At 46.6% G+C, this 25,870-nt stretch overlaps 2 protein-coding genes across 2 annotated transcripts; one reads left to right on the top strand and one right to left on the bottom strand.

Annotated features, from left to right (window-relative positions):
- The first annotated feature begins 1,268 nt into the window (after positions 1 to 1,268).
- LOC135809073 (protein Wnt-7b-like) lies at positions 1,269 to 9,955 on the top strand. The gene is made up of 4 exons (XM_065322335.1): positions 1,269 to 2,331; positions 3,024 to 3,298; positions 7,044 to 7,321; positions 9,075 to 9,955. Exons 1-4 carry the CDS (start codon positions 2,129 to 2,131, stop codon positions 9,546 to 9,548), a joined length of 1,230 nt encoding a protein of 409 aa, XP_065178407.1. The 5' UTR covers positions 1,269 to 2,128; the 3' UTR covers positions 9,549 to 9,955.
- Positions 9,956 to 11,154: 1,199 nt separating this feature from the next.
- Positions 11,155 to 25,061, bottom strand: LOC135809071 (arylsulfatase G-like). The gene is made up of 5 exons (XM_065322333.1): positions 24,564 to 25,061; positions 20,680 to 20,727; positions 15,113 to 15,390; positions 14,218 to 14,566; positions 11,155 to 13,907 (listed from the first exon to the last, which is right to left on the bottom strand). Exons 1-5 carry the CDS (start codon positions 24,940 to 24,942, stop codon positions 13,372 to 13,374), a joined length of 1,590 nt encoding a protein of 529 aa, XP_065178405.1. The 5' UTR covers positions 24,943 to 25,061; the 3' UTR covers positions 11,155 to 13,371.
- Between the last annotated feature and the right edge of the window lie 809 nt (positions 25,062 to 25,870).

Raw genomic sequence — 25,870 nt, 5'->3', positions numbered from 1 at the left:
AGCAGGAATCAGCTGGCCACCCACAGCACTGAAGCATAGCAGCATGGTGCGCAGTGGTGTGTGCAAAAGAATGTAAGACGTCACAGACGAGCAAATTCAAGAAACACGGCTCATTATCACCTCCTCTGCCCGAAGGTAGACACGATGGCATGTGGTCTTCTGGTTTTACCGCGTCGAGAATGAATCCGTGGGCGTACGTGAGGGCGTGCGCGCGCGCGCGTGTGTGTGTGTCTGGAGAGAGGGGGGGGGGGGAGGAGGAGATCTCTCACACCCCTTTACAGTATCCCACCGTTACAGGAAATCGAATGGGGTAGATCTACTAGCAGGAGTACATAACTAAGAGCTCCGGTGTGGGGAGCAAACCCTTTCTTACGAGTACATAACCTCTTGGTACTACATCATGTACATGTAGTAAGGCTCATAGTCATACCTGCCTGACCCGTCACCACTGGGACACCAGGCAGGATGCATCTGACAAGACTGTGCGTAGTAAGACTGTGTGCAGCAAGACTGTGCGCAGATAGCAGTGATCATACTGTAAAGCAAGGAGGCTACAAATTAGATGACGTAGGGGAGGGTGATCCCTTCCAATTTACTTAGTTAACAGGTCCCTGAAGGCGATCGAAGCAGGCTTTACTCTACGGACTGTCCTCCTTCATCGGGGCATGTCTTCCGTGGCTAAAGTCTCCGCTGTGATGATGGTGATTTCGTAAGGAAGTAGAAATGGCTGCTTGAGACATGACTCGTGAGTCCAAACGTACAGCAATCGGGATGACTCGTGAGTCCAAACGTACAGCAATCGGGATTGACAATTACTGATCTAATGCTGATCTAAAGCCGAATGTGCACCCACACAACAATGTGAGTTTCAGCAGTGTACCAGCCATGTGAGGCGAAAAGATAGAATGAGACTATTGCATAATCATCACGACAGTAGCCTCAAGCACAAACACATCCCGCCACCAATGATAGAACTTCCTATGCGTCGAAGTCGATCGTTGAAAAGGGGTTTCTGTAACAAAGTTATCAAAGAATGCGGAAATACCTCACGAGGGAATTGAAATATGCTGGGTCTCCAACATTCCCCATTATCAAGTTACTTTATTGTGGTATAATATGTCCGTGTACATGTATAATTATGTCGTCGAGTGTTCACTAACAAATTAGTAACAATTCGATACTTTCGAGTTTGGTCACATATTCCCATCGGGTAGCGAGTATAATACTTATGGTTTTCATAGCTATGATGGCTTCATGCCTATGGGAGCACCCAGTCCCCACAGGCACTAGCATTATCACATTTCCCACGTGCAAATGTACTGAGTTTCTGACAAGTTCCAAACCTGTTTTCTGTCTCCAGCCAGCGGGTAGCTCCGCGATACTCCATCATGCTTATAGCTAACATTCACCATCAATGTCGAACCCGGTCGACGCTACAAGAGAAGGATAGACCGTCGGGTTCTTGTAACCAAGGCCAGGCCAGGTAGTGCTGCATGGCATCAAGATATTTGCCACATGCCCTGAGCAAGCCAGGGTGGAAAATAGCAAGTACTGGGGTATACTATAAGGCGATTTCCTCGCACTGAGGGCAAGCACCGTTGAATAGCTTCTTTCCTCGAGTGCTGCAATAGCGTGTGTGCCTGAACGAATTATGACAGCTATTACGGTTCTCGAGTGCGCCGATTAGCGCCGGAAAGAGCAGCGACTCCACTACAATCATGGTGTATACTCCAGTCATTCATACCATTCACAACAAGCAGGCAGAATTGACCCCAGCTTCTGAACGTTGAGAGATCGACTCTGAGTCGTCCTTAGAGAGATGAAAGTCTCTGCAAAAAGCAAAGGACTTTGGAAGGTGGTCAAATCGACCAATCAGAATATCGAGTAAGACACATGATAGTTTTCCTGAGTTCAACTGTAGTAAGGCCTTTTGCCACCTACTTGCTGTATACTGGAATTTCTAGGCTATTCCAAATTTGGGTTCTGCATTTCAGTCTAGCCATTCTTTCCTGCCACGACACGCTGCATTGCAGCCCACTCGCTAACAAGTATAACGTTGAGCTGACGAACGGCGAACTTAGGCGACGATGAGGAGTTTCAATGTCGCCGGATTTTGACCTGTCTATCAATGCTTATTGTAGCAGGCTTTGCTGCGACTGAACACAGCAAAATCATAAGGATGATGGCGAGGAGGAGATGCGTGCTACATTATTTTATACTGCTCATCAATTTGTACACGATGGATGCTGCTACAGAAGCACCTGGAGGTTCCAGAATCACGCTACTGGCTTCCATTCCTACCACTGCCACTGGTACTGGTAATAGAAGTAGGTAAGATTGAACTAGAACTTGCAATCCAGTGCAATAGGAAACTGTAATGAACAGGAGTTCAGGCCATGAGCCGTTCTAGTTTAGAATGTTGGTGAAAGACTGGCATTCTACCCTTCTAGTCTACCGGTACCACGCCTGCCACGTTGGAAAACATTCTTGGTAGGATGAGACGCAAGGATATGTACATTGTAACGTTATGTAGTTTGAAATGACGATAGCGTGCATCAGACCGCGCACTGTCCCGCTAATAGGCACACCAACCAGTATTGGGAAGGAGATCATTGACAGTGACACCTAGCACCTGTCATGTCAAAGTGTATTATGCTTTTGTCCCAGCCAGCTAGGCAGCTTACCGTCACAGGAGTCACTTGTCTATTGGCATAATTGTGCACTTTGTGTCAGCGCTTTCATGCCATCATAAAAGCCGCTTGAGTGTCACTGAGAGCACTGCGCATAATGATGTCTGTCACTAACGTGTGTCATCACCCGAACCGTTACCTTTGGTTTGAGAAGGGTATCGCTTGCAAGTGGCAAATTGAATTGTTTCTTCTCTTGTGTTTCCGCTGTGCTGTTATTGGTATGGTAACTTTGTATCATTGCTCGTTCGTTTAGCATTACTAGCTAGACCTGTAGTCATGAAAGTCGTAATACACCGAAGTTCATGTCCCATTGGTGTGTGTTCTCTGCTTTAGACTATTGCCCTGGCACACGCGGATAGGTATTGCAACGTACATTCGTGAGCAGGACAACAGGCGCTTCGCTCCAGAGTATTCTGCAAGCTCTTGTACTGCGTTACCGGGTTTATCACCCGCCCAGAGGGTTTGGTGCGACACACACTTCACCCTGCTGCCCATCATCAGAAAGGGAGCAGCGATGGCTGTGCAAGAGTGCAGGACACGTTTCGCTCAGCGCCAATGGAACTGTGTCGTCAAACCCAGGTCTATGTTGAGAAATGCTCTTCGCCAAGGTAAGGCACACTGCATGTAGTGCATGTAGAAGACCACCGACAAGTAGGTACATGTTACACAAAGCGTCGTGCATATGATCACTGATGTAACAGAAATACCAGCCCTAGCTATAGCTAGCTGTTGATCAGTGTATGTGTACATGTACCAGTGTGTACGCACGTGTACTGCTGTATGCCCTGGAGACGATTATTATCCCGCTTGGAGCTGCTTAGCTTCAGCAGGACTAAGCTGACGGTGACACAAAGCGGGTGGCATGACGTTGAGGCAATTTCCCCTGTGCATACTGGATGGTGTACTAGTACATAACTGTCTTGGTGCAGAGTGCGCAGAGGAAGGAGGTTGTTGGGTTGGCCTGTTTCTCACAGGTTCATTTCGACGCACAACGCAACACTTGAGTTGCTGTAGTTCTGCGGCGGCGTTACAGTAGCATGCGATGCATGCAGCTCTATTATTAGTATTAGTATTATGCTTGAACAGGTGACACAACCTTCGTATCGCACAGGTATCCTGTTCAGACAGGTTTGAACCGCTGCCATTAGGCTGCGCCTTTAAGTCAACGAGCGTCTTCTTTGAGCACATGATTATCAATCTGCAGTTTCAATAGCAATGGGCACATAACACGCGCTGGGGAAACAGAGACGTGTCATAGCGGTGATTTGGTTTCCGCCTTCCAGGCTAGCATGATGACTGCAATGTTTCTAGGCTAGGATAATTACAATGCTAAGATTGTGGTTCTTGACGGAACAAGACACGTTCAGTGCAACAACAGTGGGCAGGAAATTTGGGAGACACCTTCCGCTCTGCGTGCTGCACCAAGGCAAGAAGGAGCTGGCAGTGATTGCAATTGTTCTGGTCAGTGCATAACGAACACTGTTTCGCCAGTGCGCGAGCATGGCTGATAGCGCATTCCCAGCCGGTTGCTTAGCTACGTCCTGAATCTCGCCTGCATGTGAAAGTATTACTCCCCGTTCTCTTCATGAGTTAGTCCAATGGCTATTAATATTATAGGATTAGATGCATGCGATCTGCCCGGTGTAAGGCAGTCTGGCGGCGCTCGTCAAAGCCCCGCGGTGCAACACGGTGGCAGAGGGTTGCAAGAAGTTGTCCACTGTGTCTGGCTGTCATACAAACTGCTCCCGAAATAGAAAACGATGTAATTTTGGGGACGAAAAGATTAACAGCACGCGGGGCTTGTTTCTTCGTGATACAATCATGTAGACATATCACAGATACATCATGGAGGTGTATAGCGTTAGCTGAGTATGTGCAACATCAACGGAAGGAGTCATTAGTCACTAGCATGTCACTGTGCTCTCTATGCTCTCGGATTGGTGTACATGATTTATTTTAACCGTGGTGGAGAGATTCCATGCTAACCGCACTAGCGTCTGCACGCTCATATACTCACAGCCGCGCACGTACACACACACACACACACACACGTACACACGCGCACGCACACGCGCGCACACACACACACACACACACACAGCTAACTCGTGCGCTTATGGTGCTGAGATTGGAATATGCAATGCAATGTTGGATTGTGTTCGCTGGGTATTTTGCAACCCGGAAGGATCATGTGTCTCTAGAGGCATGAGTAATTGACAAAACTACAAAAGACATTGCTCCGTGCCACCTACTTTCCGCTCGCTTATGACACAATACAGTACAATTTAAAGTAGCTTAAAGGATATTCTGAATGGGTAGCCGGTTCGTCGCCAAAGATGTGATAAGTGACACAGTCATCGAGAACATCTCCTTGCGTATTCGACAGCCACCGATGGTACGAAAGACACAGGATGCAGCGGACACATAACTTGCAATAAGCCTCCGGTGTTCATGCAATGTTTACTTCGACTATCTAATCACCTGTATGTAACGCCTTGGCTGAAAAGAGGCCGCAACGGTGTGTAGATGCAGAGCTGCTCAGAGGAACGCCCTTAAAAGACACACGGTGGTGGGGAGTGGAGGCGTCGTTCAACATCCAAGCACCGGAAACGATCTAGACTGACACACCAAGACTTGATCTGAACAAGGTGCCATGTATCGAGTGTGTGAACACATGGGCCCACCAAAAGTCCAACTGACCAAAGCTCCAAGACAAGAGCTCCTTTCTTTTTACCAGTGCCCATAGGCTCCAATCTTGTTTGAAGCGAGAAGAGCAAGAATGCCATTAGGACTCCCCATAGCCACCACTAAACTTCTAAAGTATTATCAGTTTCTCCAGGTCTACACCATGTTCCCGCGTCTCAGCTCCGCATGACTCAACACGGCCCCGCGGCCAGTACTAGTAGTAGTAGTGCAGTGGGTGGGGTACCAGGCAGAGTTGCAGTGTAGCGGCGCGGCATGCACTGGTACCATGTACGTCATTGTGGACAGCGCCTCAACTCATAAAAATAAAATATAGTGGCCACAAAATGCAATTGCACACGTACGTTGTATCTGTTTTATCACCTAGAGCTACAAGTACAATTAGCACCTAATTACTGGTCTCAATTTGAGTACTGGTATTTTAAAACAAATACGGCGTGCATGCCGCTTTGAAATTTCTCTCTACTAACAAGTACTTTCTCCGTTACACATTTCTTGGGAATTCTGTGCAACTGCAACTGATGTCCCATGTTCATCACTCAGTGTTTTGTTGACGTGACGCGTGAGAGGCTAGCAGTGATCATATGCATAGAGCTCAGGTACAATGTCCTCATCAGGAAGCATACAGTGCGTAGAGAGTACACGGGTAATCACCGCCAGAGGCAGCCCTATTGTTTTCTTTGGATGACGTGATATCGAGCATGTGAATTTTAGAATAGTTAAATATAGCAACAAGGAGGACTAGTTTCGCCGTAAGCATTTCCTATATGTCGACATGCATGAGTAAAATGTGAAACGATGATCGCAAGGCACACAACGAAAAGGAAAGAGAGGATTATTATGTTCAGAACTGACTTGTTACATTCATCAGTGACTCTACGTAACCATGGTAACAATGGAGTGGCGACTACTTTTAAAAACAAATCTTATAAAAAAATAATTAAAAAATTGTCACGGTTCGCGTGAGACTCGGCTGGAAGCCCAGTTTTCCGCATCCGTCGTGGGAACGCCACCACCCTCTAGCAGGCTAGCCTAGTATCAAAGGCGCAGATGCAAATCTTATAATATTATGGACAAAAAAAAGTGAAATACGGGGAATAAAGAGAGAAACAAAAAGGTCATTATACTACATGTACTACATGTACAATCATCATGTAAACATGGTAAATGCTTACAGCGAAACTACAAAAATTGTAGTCCTCCTTGTTGCTATACGCTAACTTCTGTCTCCGAAACGCTTGTTTAAAATTCTAATTTCGCCATAATTATAAAAGTGACGAATCATGTACCGCGGTGATGGACATTTTAAAATGGGTATACTATCGCCAAGGCTTCGTGGCAACATGCCCGTTAATTTTAAAATTGTATTGAAGCAACAGTACAGCGCCAACGGATTGAACATTGCTTACCCGCGTACCCGTACCCCTGTAGATTACCGGATTGTAGTTTGTGGCAGGGAGTAGTAAAATATATTTTACTACTCCCTGATTTGTGGCGATACTGTCGTTTTGTGTTTTATCGTTTGTTTGAGACGAAAGTAATTCTATCACTACTCTGCATACGTACTGTCTGTGTACACTGCATACGTATACATGTATGGTATAAATTGGTTTCCTCAAGCCTTCCACTTGCACCTCTGCTTCACCGCAGGTTCTCCAGAAGCTGGCTTCGTGGCGGCATCACAAATGGCAGGCGTCGCGTACTCGCTTCTCGAAGCGTGCAAGCGAGAACAGTTTGCAGGAGGATACTGCGGCGGAAATGCAACCACCCTTTCCGATCGGGCCCGTGGTGCAGCGGGCTCAGCAGCAGCACGGTGGGGCCAGCTTCAACACACGTTGCAAACTCTACGAGTCTACATGTTGCTGGATGATGAGGCGGAAAACGACTTAGCCAAGGCCAGACGCTTGAACAGCGACATTGGGTTGCAGGTAAGTTCTCAGCCACAGGGCACTGGTGATAATCCATCATTTCCGCTATAAAAATCCAAAATTGCAATTTCTGCCTTCACTCCGAAGAAATACGGAAACAAGCGGAACGGTGCAAACTTGTAGTCTTTTCTAAAAGTAGACAAACTCACGCCTTTCTGGTTACATCCTATCATGTAACGTTACATCCTATCATGTAATGTTATCCAACATTGGATGATTCACAGTTCACGGATAATCTCCTGTTCACACGCTTTTAATAGGTATGTATATGTAGACAATTTTGCCAGTATCTTATCAGCCATAGCAGCACAATGTGTGGATGAATCAAAAGAATAACATCGCGAACGTACTGCTACTACTGGCACTCTGATGCTGAAACGAGAGAGCTTGGAAGCTCAGGGCCCTACGCTATGCTTTTTTTGCCTAGCTCATCATGCATGTTATTAGAACTGATGGAAATGTATTTTCCTTTGATTGGCTATCATGGCTATAGTGTTCAGGGATGAATTTACTGTCATATTTTTGCATAGCAGTTTCTGCTATGCAAAATCCCTCTTGCATCGCAGTCTTTGATTTCGAGTGGCATTTTTCTTTGAAGGTGGGGTGTTTACCACATTCTCCTTCCTGAGAGTGATGCCTGAAAGCCCATTATGCAAAAACGACTGAAGCATACTTGCAAGTGCAAGTGCATGCAGATTGAGAGTGCCTGCACCACATACATGTACATGTACACTGCACTGTATGCATGCTACTTGACAGCACAGGCTAGGCATGGATAGTCTGTATGTATCGCTGTTTTCTGCGAGTCACAATGACTTTTGAGTAGCAGTAGATCGATTTTGCATCGCAAACTGCGATGCGACACAGGATAAATTCATCCCTGGTGTTTTACGTCAACCATGACGGCTACAATGCCCAACCATACCAAAACGAACTGATCGGCTACATCATTGTATTGCAAAAAGTTTCCATCTGTTCGAATAACATGCATGATGAGCTAGGCAAAAAAGCATAGCGTAGGGCCCTGAGCGAAAGAAATGAACTTTCTCTTTGCATTCGAGGGTAATATGACACCGTCCGCCACCTTGATAACCTAGGCAAAAAAAAGCATAGGGATGTTATACATTTTTCATTTCTCCTATTTTTCAAGACATAACCTAGGATTCGAACCCGCACTATCCGCGGCCCTGCATGCATTCCCCCGATACACGTCGCATACATACTCATTCTTCCAAGTTGCTTCACGTTATGATCTTGTATTTAAAAGCCCTATTTGAATATTGTGGCCAGCTGTCTTTGATGGTACGGTACGGGACAGGTACGGGATAGCGCCAGGCATGCCGACGGCACAAACACACGAAATTAAAGCTGTGTGGACCCTGGCTAGCGCCCGACGTTACTGAAGTAACGTCTTTTGCATAGGTAGGGGAATAAATTAAATTCCGTGATCATGCTGTCACTTTTAGGAATTTTGTGTTCTCGATCATCCGTGTTCTGGATCATACTGAGTAATGACTACCCATTAAAATCTGGTAGTTATTCTTGTCACATCACTATGGCCACTGAAACATTGACTAATCAGTCAGTGACTGTGATCAGTGCCTGTTAGAGATATAGGCTACGGCAATGGGTGTATAGCATAGCATAGCGCTCTCTGCTCACTGGAATGACTATAGACATTTTGTTGACACTAAAATTCTGTTTTAACGTGTTTCTCTCGTTTTTCGTTTCTATTGCATGTGTATGAATACAGGTCGTCCTAAACATGATGTCAGAGTATTGCGGCTGCAGACCAAGTCCTGGCGCAACATGTTCTCTAACTTGCCTGGGCTCAACACTGTCCTTCTCTCGGGTATCCAAGACCATTATGAGTCTCTACTACAGCTCAGTCCTGTTGGAGACGAATAGTTCGACTGATGGCACGAGTCAGGAAAACACTACAAACATTTCACTGGTACACCTGCAGACACCTGATTACTGCCAAGAAAGTCATGCACTCGGCTCACCAGGTACCCGTGGAAGACGCTGTGAGATGCGCACGATAGCACAGGAAGTAGTGAACGAGACCGGACCACACCAGGACGGGGCCTGCCAGTACTTATGCTGCGGCAGAGGGCAGCGCTTTGAGACATTCCGATCCCCGTACAAATGTTTATGTTCTTGGAGCATTGCTGGATTTAAATGTCAAACATGTCACGCCACCCGACGGCTATATTTCTGCCTTTGAACTTACGCACCGTAAGGTCTTTGATGCAACATCAATTGTTATATACAATGTAGGCTACTAGGCAAGTTGTGCAAGTATTCAAATATGCTGTAATTTTCTCAGCAATGTCAAGTCCAAGTACTCGCTTGATCACATTTATATCTCTATACAGTTTCTATACAGTTTCTGTACAGTTTCTTTGTACAATACGTCACTCTTACAGTACTGGTGTACATAATACAACAGTGCTATAAATAATTGAGCAGCCTTGACTACTCTAAAGTAAACACATTTTTAAAACGAAGTGATCTATTTCGAAGACCGTTTTCGTATATCCACAATACTTATAGGCATGTTGCAAAATGTTATTTCGTGTATGTGTTGTTGTGGTTGCGCTCGAGTGTCGTTATATTATTCCTTGAAGTTCAGTGGACCAAGATGGGTGTTGAAGGTACGGTGCTGAGATGCAGGTCAGTCAATGACACATGCACATCGATGCTCCTGTGTTCAGGAAGACATCCCACCATGGATCTATTTATGGAGAAAAAGAAGGGTGGATGCCATAAACCTTGTTTGCATTACAAGCTCAGCACACACGTCACAGAGCACCACACATCATCCGTTGTCGTGTGTTGTACGATAGCTCTATTCGAATCACTATTGAGCACTCTACCGTGCCGGAGGACTCTCATCAGCACATGCAGTAATCGAGCAGCGATAGACAGTCTAGACAGTCTAGACCCATTTGTTTGTTCGTTTTCATGCACAGCCAGCAAGACACATATTCTTAAAAGTCACTTCTTGCCTTGTTCCTGTTTCTGAAATTTATAGTATTTTTTACTACTATCAATTGTACGACCTTTCACACTCATCCATATCCTTGTTATCATAGACACGTACGCACACACACACACACGCACATGCACACACACACACACACACACACACACACACACACACACACACACACACACACACACACACACACACCTATTTTCATTCTTTTTTTGACGCCCATCGCCAGAGGTGATGATAGCGATGCTACAGCAGAAAACATAGCAACTTGTGCTGGGATTGCACCATCCAACAGCTTGCAAGGCTGTTGAATTGACCGGCATTATTCAGCCTGGTCTACACCACACAGCTATGAAGTGGCTTTTTCTGGCCGGTGAATCCCTGTGTTTGCGAGCGCGCGCGCGCGCGCACACACACACACACACACACACACACACCTCAGGCCTTCCCATTGCGGAAGCGATGATAGCGAACGGCTATGTTAGACATAGCAACTTGTGCTGGGACTACACCATTCAACAGGCTGATGAATAATTATTGACCACCACAAATTTTAACCTGGTCTACACCACACAGGTGATTGAAGTGGCTGTTTCTGGCCAATGAATCCCTATTTTTCATTTTTTATATTCCTTCTTCATTTTTTACACACACACACACACTACACCACATACTCCGGCATGCATTTGCTGTTGGTAACCACCCAGCAGAATGAAAGAAGAGCTAGGACACGCACATATGCACACGTACACACACACACACACTACTACTACTACTATCAATCAGCTACCCCTTGGGGTCACGCCGCCCTGCACTCAGAGAACTGAGCGCCAGGTGAGGGGCAGTGACGCAAACAAAACAGGAAGTACAGCAAAATGAATTGAAAAAAAGGAAATCAAAACAAGCTGCCATATTGATGGAAAGGGACTCACAAACAGAGGAAGGAAATATCACAAACCTGATGAACAGTCTGCTGTAGGTCCACTATAAGTATAACATGCAACGACTGAAAAAGGAACAAAATTAATGTGAACATGATGTTCTGTTCAACAATAACGTCTGTACGCGTACTGCTTCGGCCTTCATGCACCAGGAAAGCACAACACACACACACACACACACACACACACCTGGCCTGGTGTACAGCTGCCAAATGCTTGGCCACGCCGCCCCTGAGACAGGGGAGAGTAGAAGAGAGAGTTCGAGAGAAGTCAGCACTGCCACTAGGAAGCCGCTCCGCCACGACGCCGTCCACGATTGCAATTGTGTCGCCGAAAAGCCAGGAGCAGATTTAAAACAGCGATCACAGGTAGCGCAGTGCTGGTTGCAACACGGAGGGCTGGTGATTGTATGCGCTGGGGTGTGGGTGGTGATGCCGGGGCGGGTGTTGTGCACTTGTGCACAGCAAGTCCACCGGCACTTCGGAACCACCGAAGGCAGGCATGGCATTGACGTGCGTCCGGCTGTTCCGCTACAGGCAGCTGGCGATCAGCAGAACATTTGTGTCGTCCGAGTCCAGATTTACTGTTGAATGTCCGTTTACACACCAGGCAAGAGAGCGGTACCGGGGCAGGACGCTGCGCACGAGTTCGGTACGCATCTCTCCATTGCTGACAATCCTGGGCCAGAGTAAACCATTCATCAATCTGGCACAGTTTCATGTCTGACTGTATTCTGTCCTTCCACCGAAGACAAGGTCCCTGAGCTGGTCGGGGAGCGTCAAGCCATCCAAACAGCAACTGCTTAGGGAGACGGTTGCCAGGCATCCGAGCTACATGGCCCAACCACTGGAGGCGGCGACGACGCATAGTGTCCGACACCAGATCCTCATCCCCCCAATGCTTACGGAGGTCACAATTCAGGACATGATTCAACTCCTGATCCCAGCGCGAGACTCCAAGGATACACCGTAGACATTGATGATGAAAGTTGTCAATACGGATCTCATCACGACGAAGAACCGGCCAACACTCAGCACCATACAGCAAAACAGTCAGAACGCAAGTTTCGTACAGCATTTTTTTGTGCGGATGGACAGGCCGGGAGTGTTAAACACACAGTGGAGTGCTCCAAATGCACGAGATGCACTGGCAAGACGACGATCAACCTCAAGGCCAACACGAGAGTCAGGGTCAACGAGGCTGCCAAGATATACGAAGGAGGACACATGTTCAACTTCCTGACACACACACACACATGCACTCACACACAATGTACATGTATAACTATCACACGGATATACCCACAGACAACGATAGAACCCATCAAAATGTCTTGGTTACCGAACTGCAATCAGATCTACTTGGGTAATATGAGCGAAGAGGTGATGTTGCAGTCTATTGGCTGTTTCAATGGAGAAGCCTTCCATTACCACACCAACACCGTAAAGAGTTTGTGACAGTCTCAATGTAGGGCTCTATATTTACTCAATGCTTTGCACTGTAAAAATTTAGTTCCTCTTTTGGATACTAAATGATGCAGTGCAGCATTGGCCGTACTTCAACTTGCTATTATTTGGTTGCTTACCCGCACCCCTGCCTGTTGCACTAAGGCATGGGAACACTCAAGGCCTTTTGAGGTGCCTTGCATTGATTAATCTCACAAGAATATTGTACTTGATTCTCCACTCCGTTCTATTTTTACCCTTCGAATTGGGTACTTGAAGTACTTGCAACTCACCAGGTGAAAAGTTAAGCTCTTTGCCCAGCACCGAACAAAGTAACATTCTTTACAAATTTTCATGTGATGCCCACAAATGCGGCTCATGTATAAAAAAAACTGATCAGTTAAAGTTGCACCATAAATGCTGCATCAGCAGACTCTAGGACATCCTGGCACCATGAACACCGAATGTGCATTTGAATGCAGCATTGCTAGATTCATGCATGGGACAAGCTTCAAAGGGCAGCACCATCACGGCCGCAATCATTCCACTGGATATGGATTCCACATACTTGTGTGCATAATTCTAGTATGTGGCACTGCAACATGGAATGCATGGGCACACAGCCTGGATGCCACTGTCTTCTATTGCAATACTAATAGTCGTTCAGTCTGTACAGCGACAACATACATTGTTGCTGTTACAGCATGGCTTATGAGCTGCGTCTGAGCCATAGTCCACAACCGTTGTGTTATCGGTAGCAATGTCAGCCAGTACGGCTGAGTGCAACTTCAGCGCCTTGCTGACTACTGTCTGGTACTGGGCATGAGTAGCTGTCAGTGGATGAGCTTCAGCAATGTCTGCACTCAAATCAAAGATCAGTGGTGGGTCATGGTACATCCCCACTCTGCCGTTTCCTGATTTTTGGTGACAGTCTCCTGTTCCGGCTGTCTCAAAGAAAATCTTGTATTGGCCGATTCTCATTGCTGTCAAGTTGCCAATTTGTTTGCCTGCACCACTATTTGGATGGAAGAGGTGTGTATGTCCAGCAGAATCATTGCCATTCAACAAGACATCGGTCAGATCAAGACCATCATACATACGATTTTGTGGCATCTTGGCCCCTGCCATGGACACGAGCGTTGGGAAGATGTCAAGACTACTCGCCAGTGCATGGCTGACTCTGTTTGCAGGTACGTGACCTGCAGAAACCAACAAACCCCAGGCACAGTCAAATTTGCTTACACAAATCAATGATGCGGCTTGACTAGACTGTAGCAAGTACCTTGACTTGTTGGTTTTAAGGAACCAGTGAGGCAGGTGAGTGAGGCAATAATTTCAGAATGGAAATTCTGAAACCCAACCTACGCATTTAAACATCTAAATGCTGCATGTAACACGGTGCGTGTACTGCAGAATAGGCTCTTTCTTGCATAAGGGAAGTTTGCGCAATCACTGCTAGGCTAGGGGAGAAATACAATAGTTGGAATGCTATAGTATAATCATCCTTACCTGGCCAATGAACCACTGTTGGTGCACGGTGTCCACCTTCCCAAGTAGTAAACTTTCCTGTTCCACCTCCACCGCCTGTAGTTCTCTGCCACTCACCAACAAACGGACCCTTGCTTCCTGTTAGGTTGCACTTGGTTTCCCATGGCCCGTTGTCCGTGGTAAAGATCACCAGTGTGTTGTCTGACTTGCTATTCTTCTCCAGAGCATCCAGCACACGACCTACTGTCCAGTCAAGCTCGCGTAGCGTGTTACCGAACTCACCCCCAGTTTTGCTAACGTTGTCGAATTGCTTAGCATGGTTTTGTGGCACATGCATATGCGCAAAGGCCATGTACAGCAAGAAGGGCTCCTGGAGTGAAGGCAAACCCAGAAAAGAAGCAAAAAAATTGCAGGTTTCCTAGGCTAGCCTGTATCCAGTGTACACAACTTGTCTATTTCGTGCAAACCTTTCTGGCATCGATCAAAAATTTTCAGTCAACACGCAAATGGCCTAAGCCATTCGGATGGCATTGCTGATTCCAGCTAATCATGCAAATTTGCAGTACATTTCAACTGGTAATTGAAGCACGCAAACCGTGCCACAAGTTGTATCCTGTCAATCCGCCATGGGTAACGGAGGTACATCACAAGCAAGAAGAGGGAAAAATTATGCCAAAATGACAACGAGCTGCAGGTTCTTTTAGTAGGTGGAATTGGTCATACGGACTCATACCTAAAACTTACAGATAGCCCTTGCAAAGGGTGGTGGCAGTTTTTCAGCAAGGTTTGATATGATCCAGCATGGCCAGAAAAATATCACAGTCACTACTATTATAGAGTGAGTTTTAGTTTTTCCCAATAAAAGAGTTATTGTCCAGCAAACACAGGCAATATAAAAACCATTTCAACATCTTACTGTGCTATTGTCAGCAATAAACTCCTCAGCTCTGTCACCATAGCGGGTAGCTAGAGTTTCCAAGTCAACTGGCTGCTCAATGATGGTAGCGTTATGGTACAAGGGCACAGCAAGGCTTTTGCTGCAGTTGCCTGCCTCAGCTCTCCGCTGATAGTCCGCGGAATAGATGCTAGACTTGCTGTCCTTGCAACATGGCTGCATCATAGGTTTATTAAACCCTGGCGTACCTGTACAGCCCATATCGTTGCTGTACGGCAAACCATAGTAGGAATCAAAGCCTGTAGATTTAGAGTGCAAACACCAAACACAGCCAAACATCAGCCAATGGATATAGCCAGTCGCACTTGACTGTGCCAGGTGTGTGGGCCGCTTGAGAAACCTATCATATAATATTAGGGGTAGTTGTAGTAGTAGTAGATTTTATTATTTTACTAGGGGAGTCCCAACAGGCGTTGCCTTTTTACTGGGAACCCTAGGTGAATTTTTAGTAATATTATAGAATGACCTTAAGCACATTGGATTAAGGACTCCCGGGAAGAAAGCTTTATCCTCACCACAGTTTGCCTATGGTAGCAGTGTATTTCATTTTACTACTTCCAAGTATGTGTTCCTTAGGGCCGGGTTCCACTGCGGCTCCGCTGCTCCGCTGCTCGTCTTTCGCGGCTTGAAACGTCATCATTACCATAGTGACCGCGGCTCGAGCTGGAGCAGCGAGTCCGCGGCTCACCGCGAGCTTTTGCTACGATTCTTGACCAAAAACTGCGAGCCGCGGTCGCGGCTCGACCTGTTTCCCGTACTTTGCATTGTTTTGTACGCCAGAATTTTAAAATTCAAATTTTAATTCGTTGCGCAGGCCAGAACACGAGGATTTGTTTGATTTCGCGCGCGCGCAGGCAGGTGAAACGTCATCAAAAAGTGTGGACCACGACCGCGGTACCGCGAATGGCGAGTGACAGTGGAACCGCGCTGCTCCGCTGCATGCAGCCAAGTGCCGCGGAGCAGCGGAGCCGCGGAGCCGCGGTGGAACCCGGCCCTTAAGGGGAAGTATACCCTAAATCAAATTGTCACCAGTTGTAGTCTTCGGGTTGCTGAGTCGAATGGTCTTGGTCTGAGGAAGCTGAGACGCTCCCTTCCTCCTTAATTCCCTATCGAACTCGCGCACTTCCACCAAAACTGGGTGACTGTGCCCTACTAGATGGGGATTTGTATGCAATTTGTCACTAAAAGCGCCGTTTCGTTCTTATAAAAGCACAGATGACCAGGATTAGCCCATGTGTTGGAGTCTTTTGGATGTGGAGTCGACTAATTTTGGTCCGAAAAGGCTGCGATGCAGCGTTCGGCCCTTATTCCCAATCCAACCTCGTTGATTAAGCGGTCACGTGCTCGTGCGTACACCAGTCTCCTGGTCACCGTGCCTGCAGGCTACAACTTTCACACGAAGGTTTAACTCAAAGGTTCAAAGTTCAACCCGAGTGACAGGAACACTTTAAAAGTTGTAGCCTGCGGGCACAGTGACCAGGTGACTGGTGTACGCATGAGCATGTGACCGCTTATTCACCCGTGTTCGATTGGGAATAAGGGTCGAACGCTGCATCGCAGCGTTTTTGGACCAAAACCAGTCGACTCCGCGGCAGCGTCCAAAAGACTACAACTTGTGAGCCAATCGCGGTCATCCGTGCTTTTATCAGAATGAAATGATGCTTTTAGTGACATTTTGCATTCAAATCTCCATCTAGTAGGCGCAGTCACCCAGTTCCGTGGGAAATGAGCAAGTTCGATTGGGAATAAAGGAGGAAAGGAGCCTCTCAGACCAAGACCATTCGACTCAGCATCCCGAAGACTACAACTGGTGAAGATTTGATTTTTAGGATATACTTCCCTTTCTAACCTTTTACAACTGAGGTTGCCTATGTGTGGCTTCACTAATGATGCAAATTCAGCAGGCAAGCACCCTTGAAGTGTATAAGGTCAAGATAGTATGTTCCATCTATCAGCACCAAGAAATGAAATAGAGCTGTGGCCATGTCAAGAGCGTGCTGGACGGATTAAACATTTTCGGAAAAAACTGAGGACCCCTACTCTCGCAAATCTGGTACTACTTTTCAAAATCCGCGGGGACTTTTATGTAATGTTGAAATTTGGAGCTACGAACTGGTGTGGACATACGAGTCCGATGGAATGACCGGGGCTAGAACCCTTACTTGCTTAGCGCGTACACACATTATTACACTGTAACAGGAACCAGCAGTGATCATTGCTGCATGGCCAGCGCCCCGTGGCCGCTTGACTTCTCAGCGTGTTTTCAATGTTTGCAACAGTATAATATTATCATACTTGAAGTAGCCACTGTAGATGCAAGTCTGGACAATCTCTCTATTCAGTCGGGCTTTGGTCTGGTCTAACACAGAAATGCACGGGAAAGTGGCATTTCAGTGGGCGGTTCACCGAAAACGCGCTCACAAAACAACCATTCACAGAACGACGTTTAGCGAGTGTTCACTTCGCCGAAAATCAGGTCCAAAGAAAACAGGTACATCAACAGCATATTTACCGAACGTCGGTTCACAGAATAACAGTTCTGCCGCATAGCAGTTTGACCGAAAAAATGTCGCTGATGACATCGATATAGTATCGCAATCCTGTAGAGAATAGCAGCTTCACCACAATACAGTTTCACCGAAAACATGTCTCTGATGCAAGCGATATACATCGCATTTGATTCCTTTTCTTCAGAATTCCCAAACTCCATTGCAGCGTATTTCTTGCACTTGAAAACACCGCCATTCCGGCAACAGGCTCTCAGCTGCACCAAATAAATAACTTTGCCAATATTTCGCCCAATATTTTCCTTTTACTTGAGAAAAATTGCATCTTGTACATGCTAAATGACGTGACAAAGCTAACTAATTCACTGATAGTTCTGGTATCATGTTACAATCGTAAAATTTAGTGTGGATCTTTCCACACACTCACAGTGTAGGCGCCAAAGGCACACATAGGGATTTGCATGTATATATACCGGCACACATAGGGATTTGCATGTATATATACCGGCACACATAGGGATTTGCATGTATATATCCCGGCACACATAGGGATTTGCATGTATATACCGGCACATGATTGAAATCACATCACAGCAGAGTCTCGCTACTTTCATCTTAAAATATGAAGAAATACACTGGACCACCAGATTACGCCTCAACGACCAAGCGCGGAGGTCTTTGCTGGATACAAAAAGGATATGAGTACGACATTGACAAGAGAGGACGGGATGAAGTTACCTACTGGAGGTGCGACAGAAAAGACGAGCTTCAGTGCGAAGGAAGGTTGATATCGGATGGTGATTCAATTGTCAAGGTGACCGGATTGCACTGCCATGCTCCAGATGCAACCTTAAAGGAGCAGGCACAAGTAAAGGATGCGATTGAGCACCGTAGCTGACGCACAAGGGAGGCTACCCTGCAAATCGGCCAAGAGGTTACTCAAAGTGTGTCTTTGGCGGCAGTTGTCCAGCTTCCATCACAGAACAGTCTTCGCCGCAGAGCACAGCGAGCTCGCGTGGCGGCAAATGCACCGCCACCCAATCCAGCTTCCCCTGCAGATATTATCATCCCGCAAGAATATCGTGAAGCCTAAATGGCCAGCAGTTCCTGATACACGACAGTGGCTCTGCTAGCGAGCAGTTCATGATACCCGACAGTGGCTCTGCTAGTGGGAATAAGCACTTCCTCGTGTTTTCAACTCATGAAAACATTACAGCCCCGGCAGATGCAAATAAAATGTAATGGTACAGTGACGGAACGTTTAAAGTTGGATCGCCACTTTTCGCCCAGCTGTACACAATCGGAACAGCCGGGCACAACTACTTCTTTCCGCGGGTATATGCCGTTCTACCAGACAAGTGCCAGGATACATACCAGAGACTTATCCAATCTTTGAGTGATCTTAACCCTGAACGTCAGCTGGAATACTAGTGCATCAGCACAAACTACGAGATTGCAGATATCAAAGCATACAAACAAAAAAATTCCCTGAAGTGGCAATTCAAAGGCTGTTTTTCATCTTTCTCAAAATAATATACAAGCACAACCAAGGTGCTGGGCTGCAACAAACGTACGCTGAGCAATCTGACTTTGCTGTTACGCTTCGCATGATCGCAGCCCTTGCCTTCGTTCCGCTGGGAGATGTTGCGGAGTACTTCGAGTCACTGGAAGCCGACTTTCCTCCCGAGGCAGAGGAAGTAATTACCTACTTCGAAACTTACTACATTGGCGGTCTAAGAACTAATGGGACCAGAAGAACGCCTTTGTTTCACCATCAGTGGTGGAACGTCCACACAAGAACGGCTAATGGAGAACACAGAAGCAACAATATCCAGGAAGGTTGGTATTGCAGATTTTCAGCCGTAGTAAACTGCCATCCCCCGACATTGTGAAAGCTGATCGAGAACTTAAGGAACGAGCAATGAAGCACGCAAGAAAACCTGGAAAGAAAGCATGCTGGGCAAGATGGGCCTGCAAGGAAGGAGCGGTACTGGAAGGTTGATCAGCGCCTGCGCACCGTAGTGATCAGATGTGAGCAATGCCCGCCACTGGAAGCCTTTGCGTGGTATTGCCCATAATCTGGCTTTCTTTGTGTAGCCGTGATGTGATTATTTCCGGCAAATGGCACTGCACAAGTTGACACCGTAGATACTCCCACCTTTCACTACACCATTTTTATGTGCGGTCATACAACAACTGAACAAGGCTTGAAGCTATCTATCCGTTTCAAAGTCTTCACCACAGCACAATTTTAAAAGTATGGCACATTTTGTCCCATGTAGACCTTTTCCTTTTTTTATACTTCGAGTACAAAAGAGAAAGGACCAAGGAACTACAAGTTACGCTATACTGTCCACTAACACCACCAGTTACTTAACAATCAGCTCATGCGACAACATTGCACGACACTGACTGGCGGTGCTGACGTTCTACAACTAACTGGCTAACAGCTCTAGCACTTCTTGGATGCGCACTCTAACAGCCTTCCAACTTGGAAGGTTCTAAGTTATAGAAATAACATAAGGAGGAGTACCGTCGGTCAGTGTCGTGCAATGTTATTGTTTAGTAACTGGTGGTGTTAGTGGGCAGTATAGCGTAACTTGTAGCCTTGGTCCTTTCTCTTTTGTATAAATTAATTCTTGGCTCTCCATCCGAGTCCATTCCTGCCAACCTGAGGAGCCGTTTTCCTTTTTTGATTTTTTTGATTTTGGGCATATACATGTATAAGAGTAATTTTCGATGAACTGTCGACATGTCTGTTCGGTGAAAAAATGTGTCTGTGAACCGGGATTCGACGAAACAGAATGAAAATTCGGTGGATAGATAATTATTATTATTTCGGTGAATCGGTATTGGCGGTGAACTGTCATTCTGGGAAACGCCTTTCGGTGAAACGTCGTTCTGTGAACGCTTTTTGGGTGAACGGTCGTAGATCCTTTCTGTAGTGCTCTGAATAGCGACGACCAAGAGTGTCCTGTATGGAAAGCCAGAACGCGCTGCAGTAATGTCAATCATTCTTACCTCGATAAAAAGGATGGAATTTTCCTTCAACTCCTAGATGCCATTTTCCTGCACAGAACATGTAGGCACAGCGATTAGAGATACAAGTACCGGTAGTTACTTGTAGTTGCAAACTGGTGATCCAACTACAGTATTACAGTTACTTACAGTGGGTCCAATGTTATTAGGCATTGTGCCTGTTTTGATTTCCACTATAATTAAGACAGTATAACTTGTTGGCGACATATTCCTCGAAAACCAACACAGGAAACTGTTACTTACGGATCTACTCAAACAAAAATACTAGTACCATCAGTTCCTGCTTGCACAACTCGTTGAACTCGGCAGAGACTGCACCACGCGTTCTGTCCAGTTCACCTGCCAAGTGCTGTGGCCAAAATTGCTCAAGTCAGAGCTGATGCCGTGGTGGCAGTTCAGTAGTTTTCACATAAACCAAACCACGAGGCATTACACTCGCACACGAACACATAATTCGAAAGAGGCTCGTGGGTCGGGCTAACCTACACTGCATGCACTCAGTTCTTCCTCGTTCACTTCAGAGTTCAGTCGTAATAGGCATCTGTGAATCATCACGACGAAAACAAGTTTCGCGGCTGCAGCGCAGGTTCAGCTGCACTTCGGGACCGTCGACCATGTAGATCTACAGTGTGTACTAGTAGATCTACATGACATAATAATTTTGTACTACCGGTAGTATGTAGACCATAAAAGCATTCTCCTTTTTACCGGTAGATCTAGACATCGATTATCCGAACCCCTCGGGGCAGACGGGGTCCGGATGAGGGAAATGTTCGGATAATGGAAGAGTCGTCGATGCGCGTGCAGTATAGCTCATACATGCATGTACCTACTGTTGTGGACATGCAAATCCGGTCGCACGTCTAGCGGCCCCAGGCCCAGGGCGCTGGCCATGCAGCCGTGGATAAGCGGTACACACATGCATTTTATGCGCTGCAGCGCGCTAGTCGCATCGGATCAACATGCGCACTGCACGCAGCGTTCTGTACGCGCTGAGGGCGCCGTCCCCGGTCAATCGACCGGATTTCCATGCCCACGACAGTACTTGTTATACAGTAGTTCATCATCGAAGATCATTGTACTGTAAATTGTCTGTAATATGCTTTTTCTTTTACCTCGAATGGTTTACAATCTGTATCACAATTTGTGGGTTCAGCAATAAAGGATGTGTATACAGTTCATGCTTTGACGGCCAAACAAGCAGGGTCTCAGCCATTCTGGATGATCGATCGTCCGGATAGTCGATGTCAATGCTCAGCTGTTCTGGTAGCCAAGGAGTCCTATCCAAACAGGCTTGGGACGTGTACCACAGGTCCATAAATTGTGTAACTCGATTTTTGCTAAAGATGCTGCTTTCCGACATGGCCGTAGAAATTTAACAAATGATGCAAAGCGAACATTCTACTTGTCTATTATTCAGTCTACCCTAGACTATGCCAGTAATGCTTACCTACATTGTTTAAGCACAACTCTGTACAATAGGATTGTGACCGTTAGTCACACAGCAATGAAGAGAGTGTTTGGACTCGATCGTACCACGCCCACTGAACTAGTTCTTCGCTTATATCACCTCTATTCTTTGGAACAGCGTATTAGCCTCAAGCTCTATGTTTTTGTGTACCGCTGCTTGGCCCAGCATCTTGCTAGTCCTCTTCTTCAGTCTTTGTACCAGCTTCGGGCAACTGCACCTGGTCACCAGGCATGCACCCGGGGCAAGGCACAAAGAGCCTTAGTTCTCCCACTCGTTTATACGCAGTATGGCATGCGCTCTATTTCTTTTCTGGCGGCAGGCAGGTGGAACTCTCTTCCAGCTGACTGTCGACAGGCCCACACTCTTGCTCTGTTCATTAATATGGTTAAACTTCAACTAGGGTTCCCAGTAAAAAGGCAGTAGCCTGTTGGGACTCCCCTAGTAAAATAATAAAATTACTACTACTAACTACTACCGCTGGTAGCGTTTACTTTCATGAACACGTTTATCTACTACGACTCAGTACGAGTGCACAATTTACTTTTACAGTTCGAACGCGGAGGGTAAATGCCACCAATTGCACTACTTTTTTGTTTAAAAGTACCGTATGAACAAATTCTGGAAAATGAAAAGCTTCGGCCGATCCCAGACGGGACAGAGTGCATCTTTTTGTCGTCATAACAACGCATCACTGACGTGACAGTAAGGAGCGTACGATGGACTCGTACCCAGGCAGGTGTGCACCGTGGACGATCTGGTTTGCATGTATCGTCTGGCCAGAAGATCTGCAGATGGTCCATTATCGACCATCTATGCAACTGCCAACCATGTGTAGTTCGTGCGCGGATCTGTATGGTGCACATGCATGATATACATGTACATGACACATGCACATGTACATTGCTCCAGGAGGAGCTACAATGTACATGTATGAACTCTTGATGTTACATGTACCACGTTCCCTCCTTGATCTCACAGAGCAGGTCAAGGGCAGGGCATTGTAGCCATCGTAGTACTGTACATCGTAAGACCTTTCAAATACCATTGCATCTGTGGGACACACCTGACAAATTATCTGGAGGGGGGGGGGGGGGAGGGGAGGGACTCCAGGATAGCTGGAAGTACTACTAGTGACGGCAATGAATTTCAGCACGTTGCACTTGTCCACTGGAAATGGATGGACAGCAACAGTCCACGACCATCGATGCCCACTGCTACATGTGCTAACAAGAGCCTAAGGCTAAGGTGTATGGTGTATGGTGTATGGTGTAAGGTGTATGGTTGGTTTAGGTTTATGTTACCACACAAGACCCTTACTCCTTACTGGCCTTAGGTTCATGTATTACTGATGTTACATGATAATACACTGTACATAACAGTAATTTCTGTATTGTACATCTTGCTGTCTACAGCAGTGGGTTTCTAATTTGGGTAATACATACATGTATATACATTGTATGTTGCCCAGCCATGACTACGCCAACTGCTGTCACTCGAGATTCTGGGGAGTCTAGCAGATCCAACCACCCTCCGCCATCATGTTGCACATGCTGATACATGTACGCGCTAACGCTTCATTGCAAGACAAGTGCAACCACCTAACAGTACATGTCCGCTGTCCATCCTCCAGATCCAGTTCATACCAATCATTCTGTCTCTCTGCCACTACTGCTCCTCCTCCCACCCCCCTCTCTTCGCTCCAACTGCTTAGAATCTTCGAAACCACCAGCAGATCCGCAGCTGATCAATCCAGATACTGTACTTGCAAAAAATAAAGTGTACTCCAGTTTGTGGATTCACAGGAAGTGTGAGTTACGAAGTCTGAAGAAAACGTTGAACGGCCTCTGCTGGGATGACGACTACACCATAGCTCAGTGGTTAGAGCATCGCTGGCTACAAGCGAGGGTCCCTGGTTCGAGTCCTGGTGGTGACAGTCAATTTTTTCTTCAGACTTTTCCCGTTTTTTCTCTTTCCCTCAAACCAGTTAATACTCCAGTTTAAGTTTGGCATTCTCATGCTGGTGCATGGTGGCGCCAGTTGATCCTAGTATTTTCTGACGCACGTCTACAGACTCACAACAACACCTTGTACACCCCCCCCCCCACACACACACTACAAGAATACACTATTGTATCAGGTTGTACCTGATGCTTAATGATGCTTCTGGTAGTGGATGACATTCGTGTTGAACGTTTGGTGCACCAAACGCTCTCCACGGACTACGTGCAAAAGGATCCAGCCCCATACTTCAATTACGGTCATGTGTATATGTAAGGTGTGTGTGTGTGTGTGTGTGTGTGTGTGTGTGTGTGTGTGTGTGTGTGCGTGTGTATGTACGCGTGCATACGTGTGCGTATGCGTGTGTATGTGTGTGCAGCTGGTACTCAGTGCTCACCAATCATTCCAGTTCGATAGCCAGCCTCTTTCAATGTCTCCGCAATCGTGGTCTCATTCAATGGCAGGCCACCTCTGCTGGTCGGGTTGAAGTTGTGAGTGACCCCAGTGCGTCTGCCCAGTCTTCCAGTGAGAAGCGCGGCACGAGATGGAGTGCACACTGATGCACCGGCGTGCCAGTCAGCCATCAGTGTACCAGACTTAGCCATGGCGTCCAGACGAGGTGTATCCGTTGTCTGGGGCCAGTTGGCACCTAGGTCGCCCCAACCTGTATCATCAGCGAACATTACAATGAAGTTTGGTTGACTAGCAGCATGGCTGGCATCAGTGAATAGCACGGCGCACAGAGCGAGGCACAACGCTGCCCGTTGTGTAGCCATGACTTGGAGATTGCTTGATCACCTGATCACCGTCAGGAGAACTGGCGTCGTGGCTTGAATAAGAACGGTACCAAAAAGAATCAAGTAAATAGTAGTTTGTGGCTGCTTCACTGTCGCGGGACGATCCAGTTCTAATGCCGTGATGGATCGGAGAGTACAGTGCAGTGTTATGCATGCATAACGTCATCACCCCTCCTCCTCTGTATACTATGTATACAGAGGAGGAGGGATGATGATGGCTGTCATCTACATCTACATGTATATTGATGACAGCCCGAAGTTGGCATGGTGGCATTTTATAATCAACTTACATCCCGTGCTGTACATGTACACAGCCTCCTCCCTCATTCAGTAACAGTAATTGCAGTAGCAGATATTACTCTACAGCTATGCAAGGTTATAGCACAAAGGAGCACAAAGTACTTGCAGTATAATGGGGTAGGCGGGGGGGGGGGGGGGCGAATTACAGGACAGCGTTTCCGTACACGATTGACCAACAACAAGGTATGTGGAGTTTGGCATTCCATCTGTACTATGAAAGGCGTGGAGTGTCACTGCGCGGTACAATGCACATCATAATAATGATTTTCCTTGGTCAATTTATTCCGTCATCAGTAGACATACATGTACATGTACATGTAGCTGTACATACATGATATTGTACGTACAGGCATGAAGACGTATCACATCAGCACAGAGTATGTACCCACGTCCATGTTAGCTATAGACGGGCAAGAAGCGCATGCCAAAATGACGAGGTCTTCAATGGCTGACTGCCTTCAGGGTGTGCAAGAGTAATTAAGCAAAAGCATGCTATGAGCTTGATAGGGTGTGTACATGTCTAAGTAATTATTGTTTCGAGCCAAAGTGCTTCTTTCTAGTCGGTACCCTGTGTTCACTGGCTACTGTTGGCGTTCTATGATGAGCC

Source organism: Sycon ciliatum, chromosome 2, assembly GCF_964019385.1.
Source record: "Sycon ciliatum chromosome 2, ocSycCili1.1, whole genome shotgun sequence".
Taxonomy (NCBI): Eukaryota; Metazoa; Porifera; class Calcarea; order Leucosolenida; family Sycettidae; genus Sycon; species Sycon ciliatum.
This window is presented reverse-complemented; position numbering and strand designations above follow the sequence as displayed.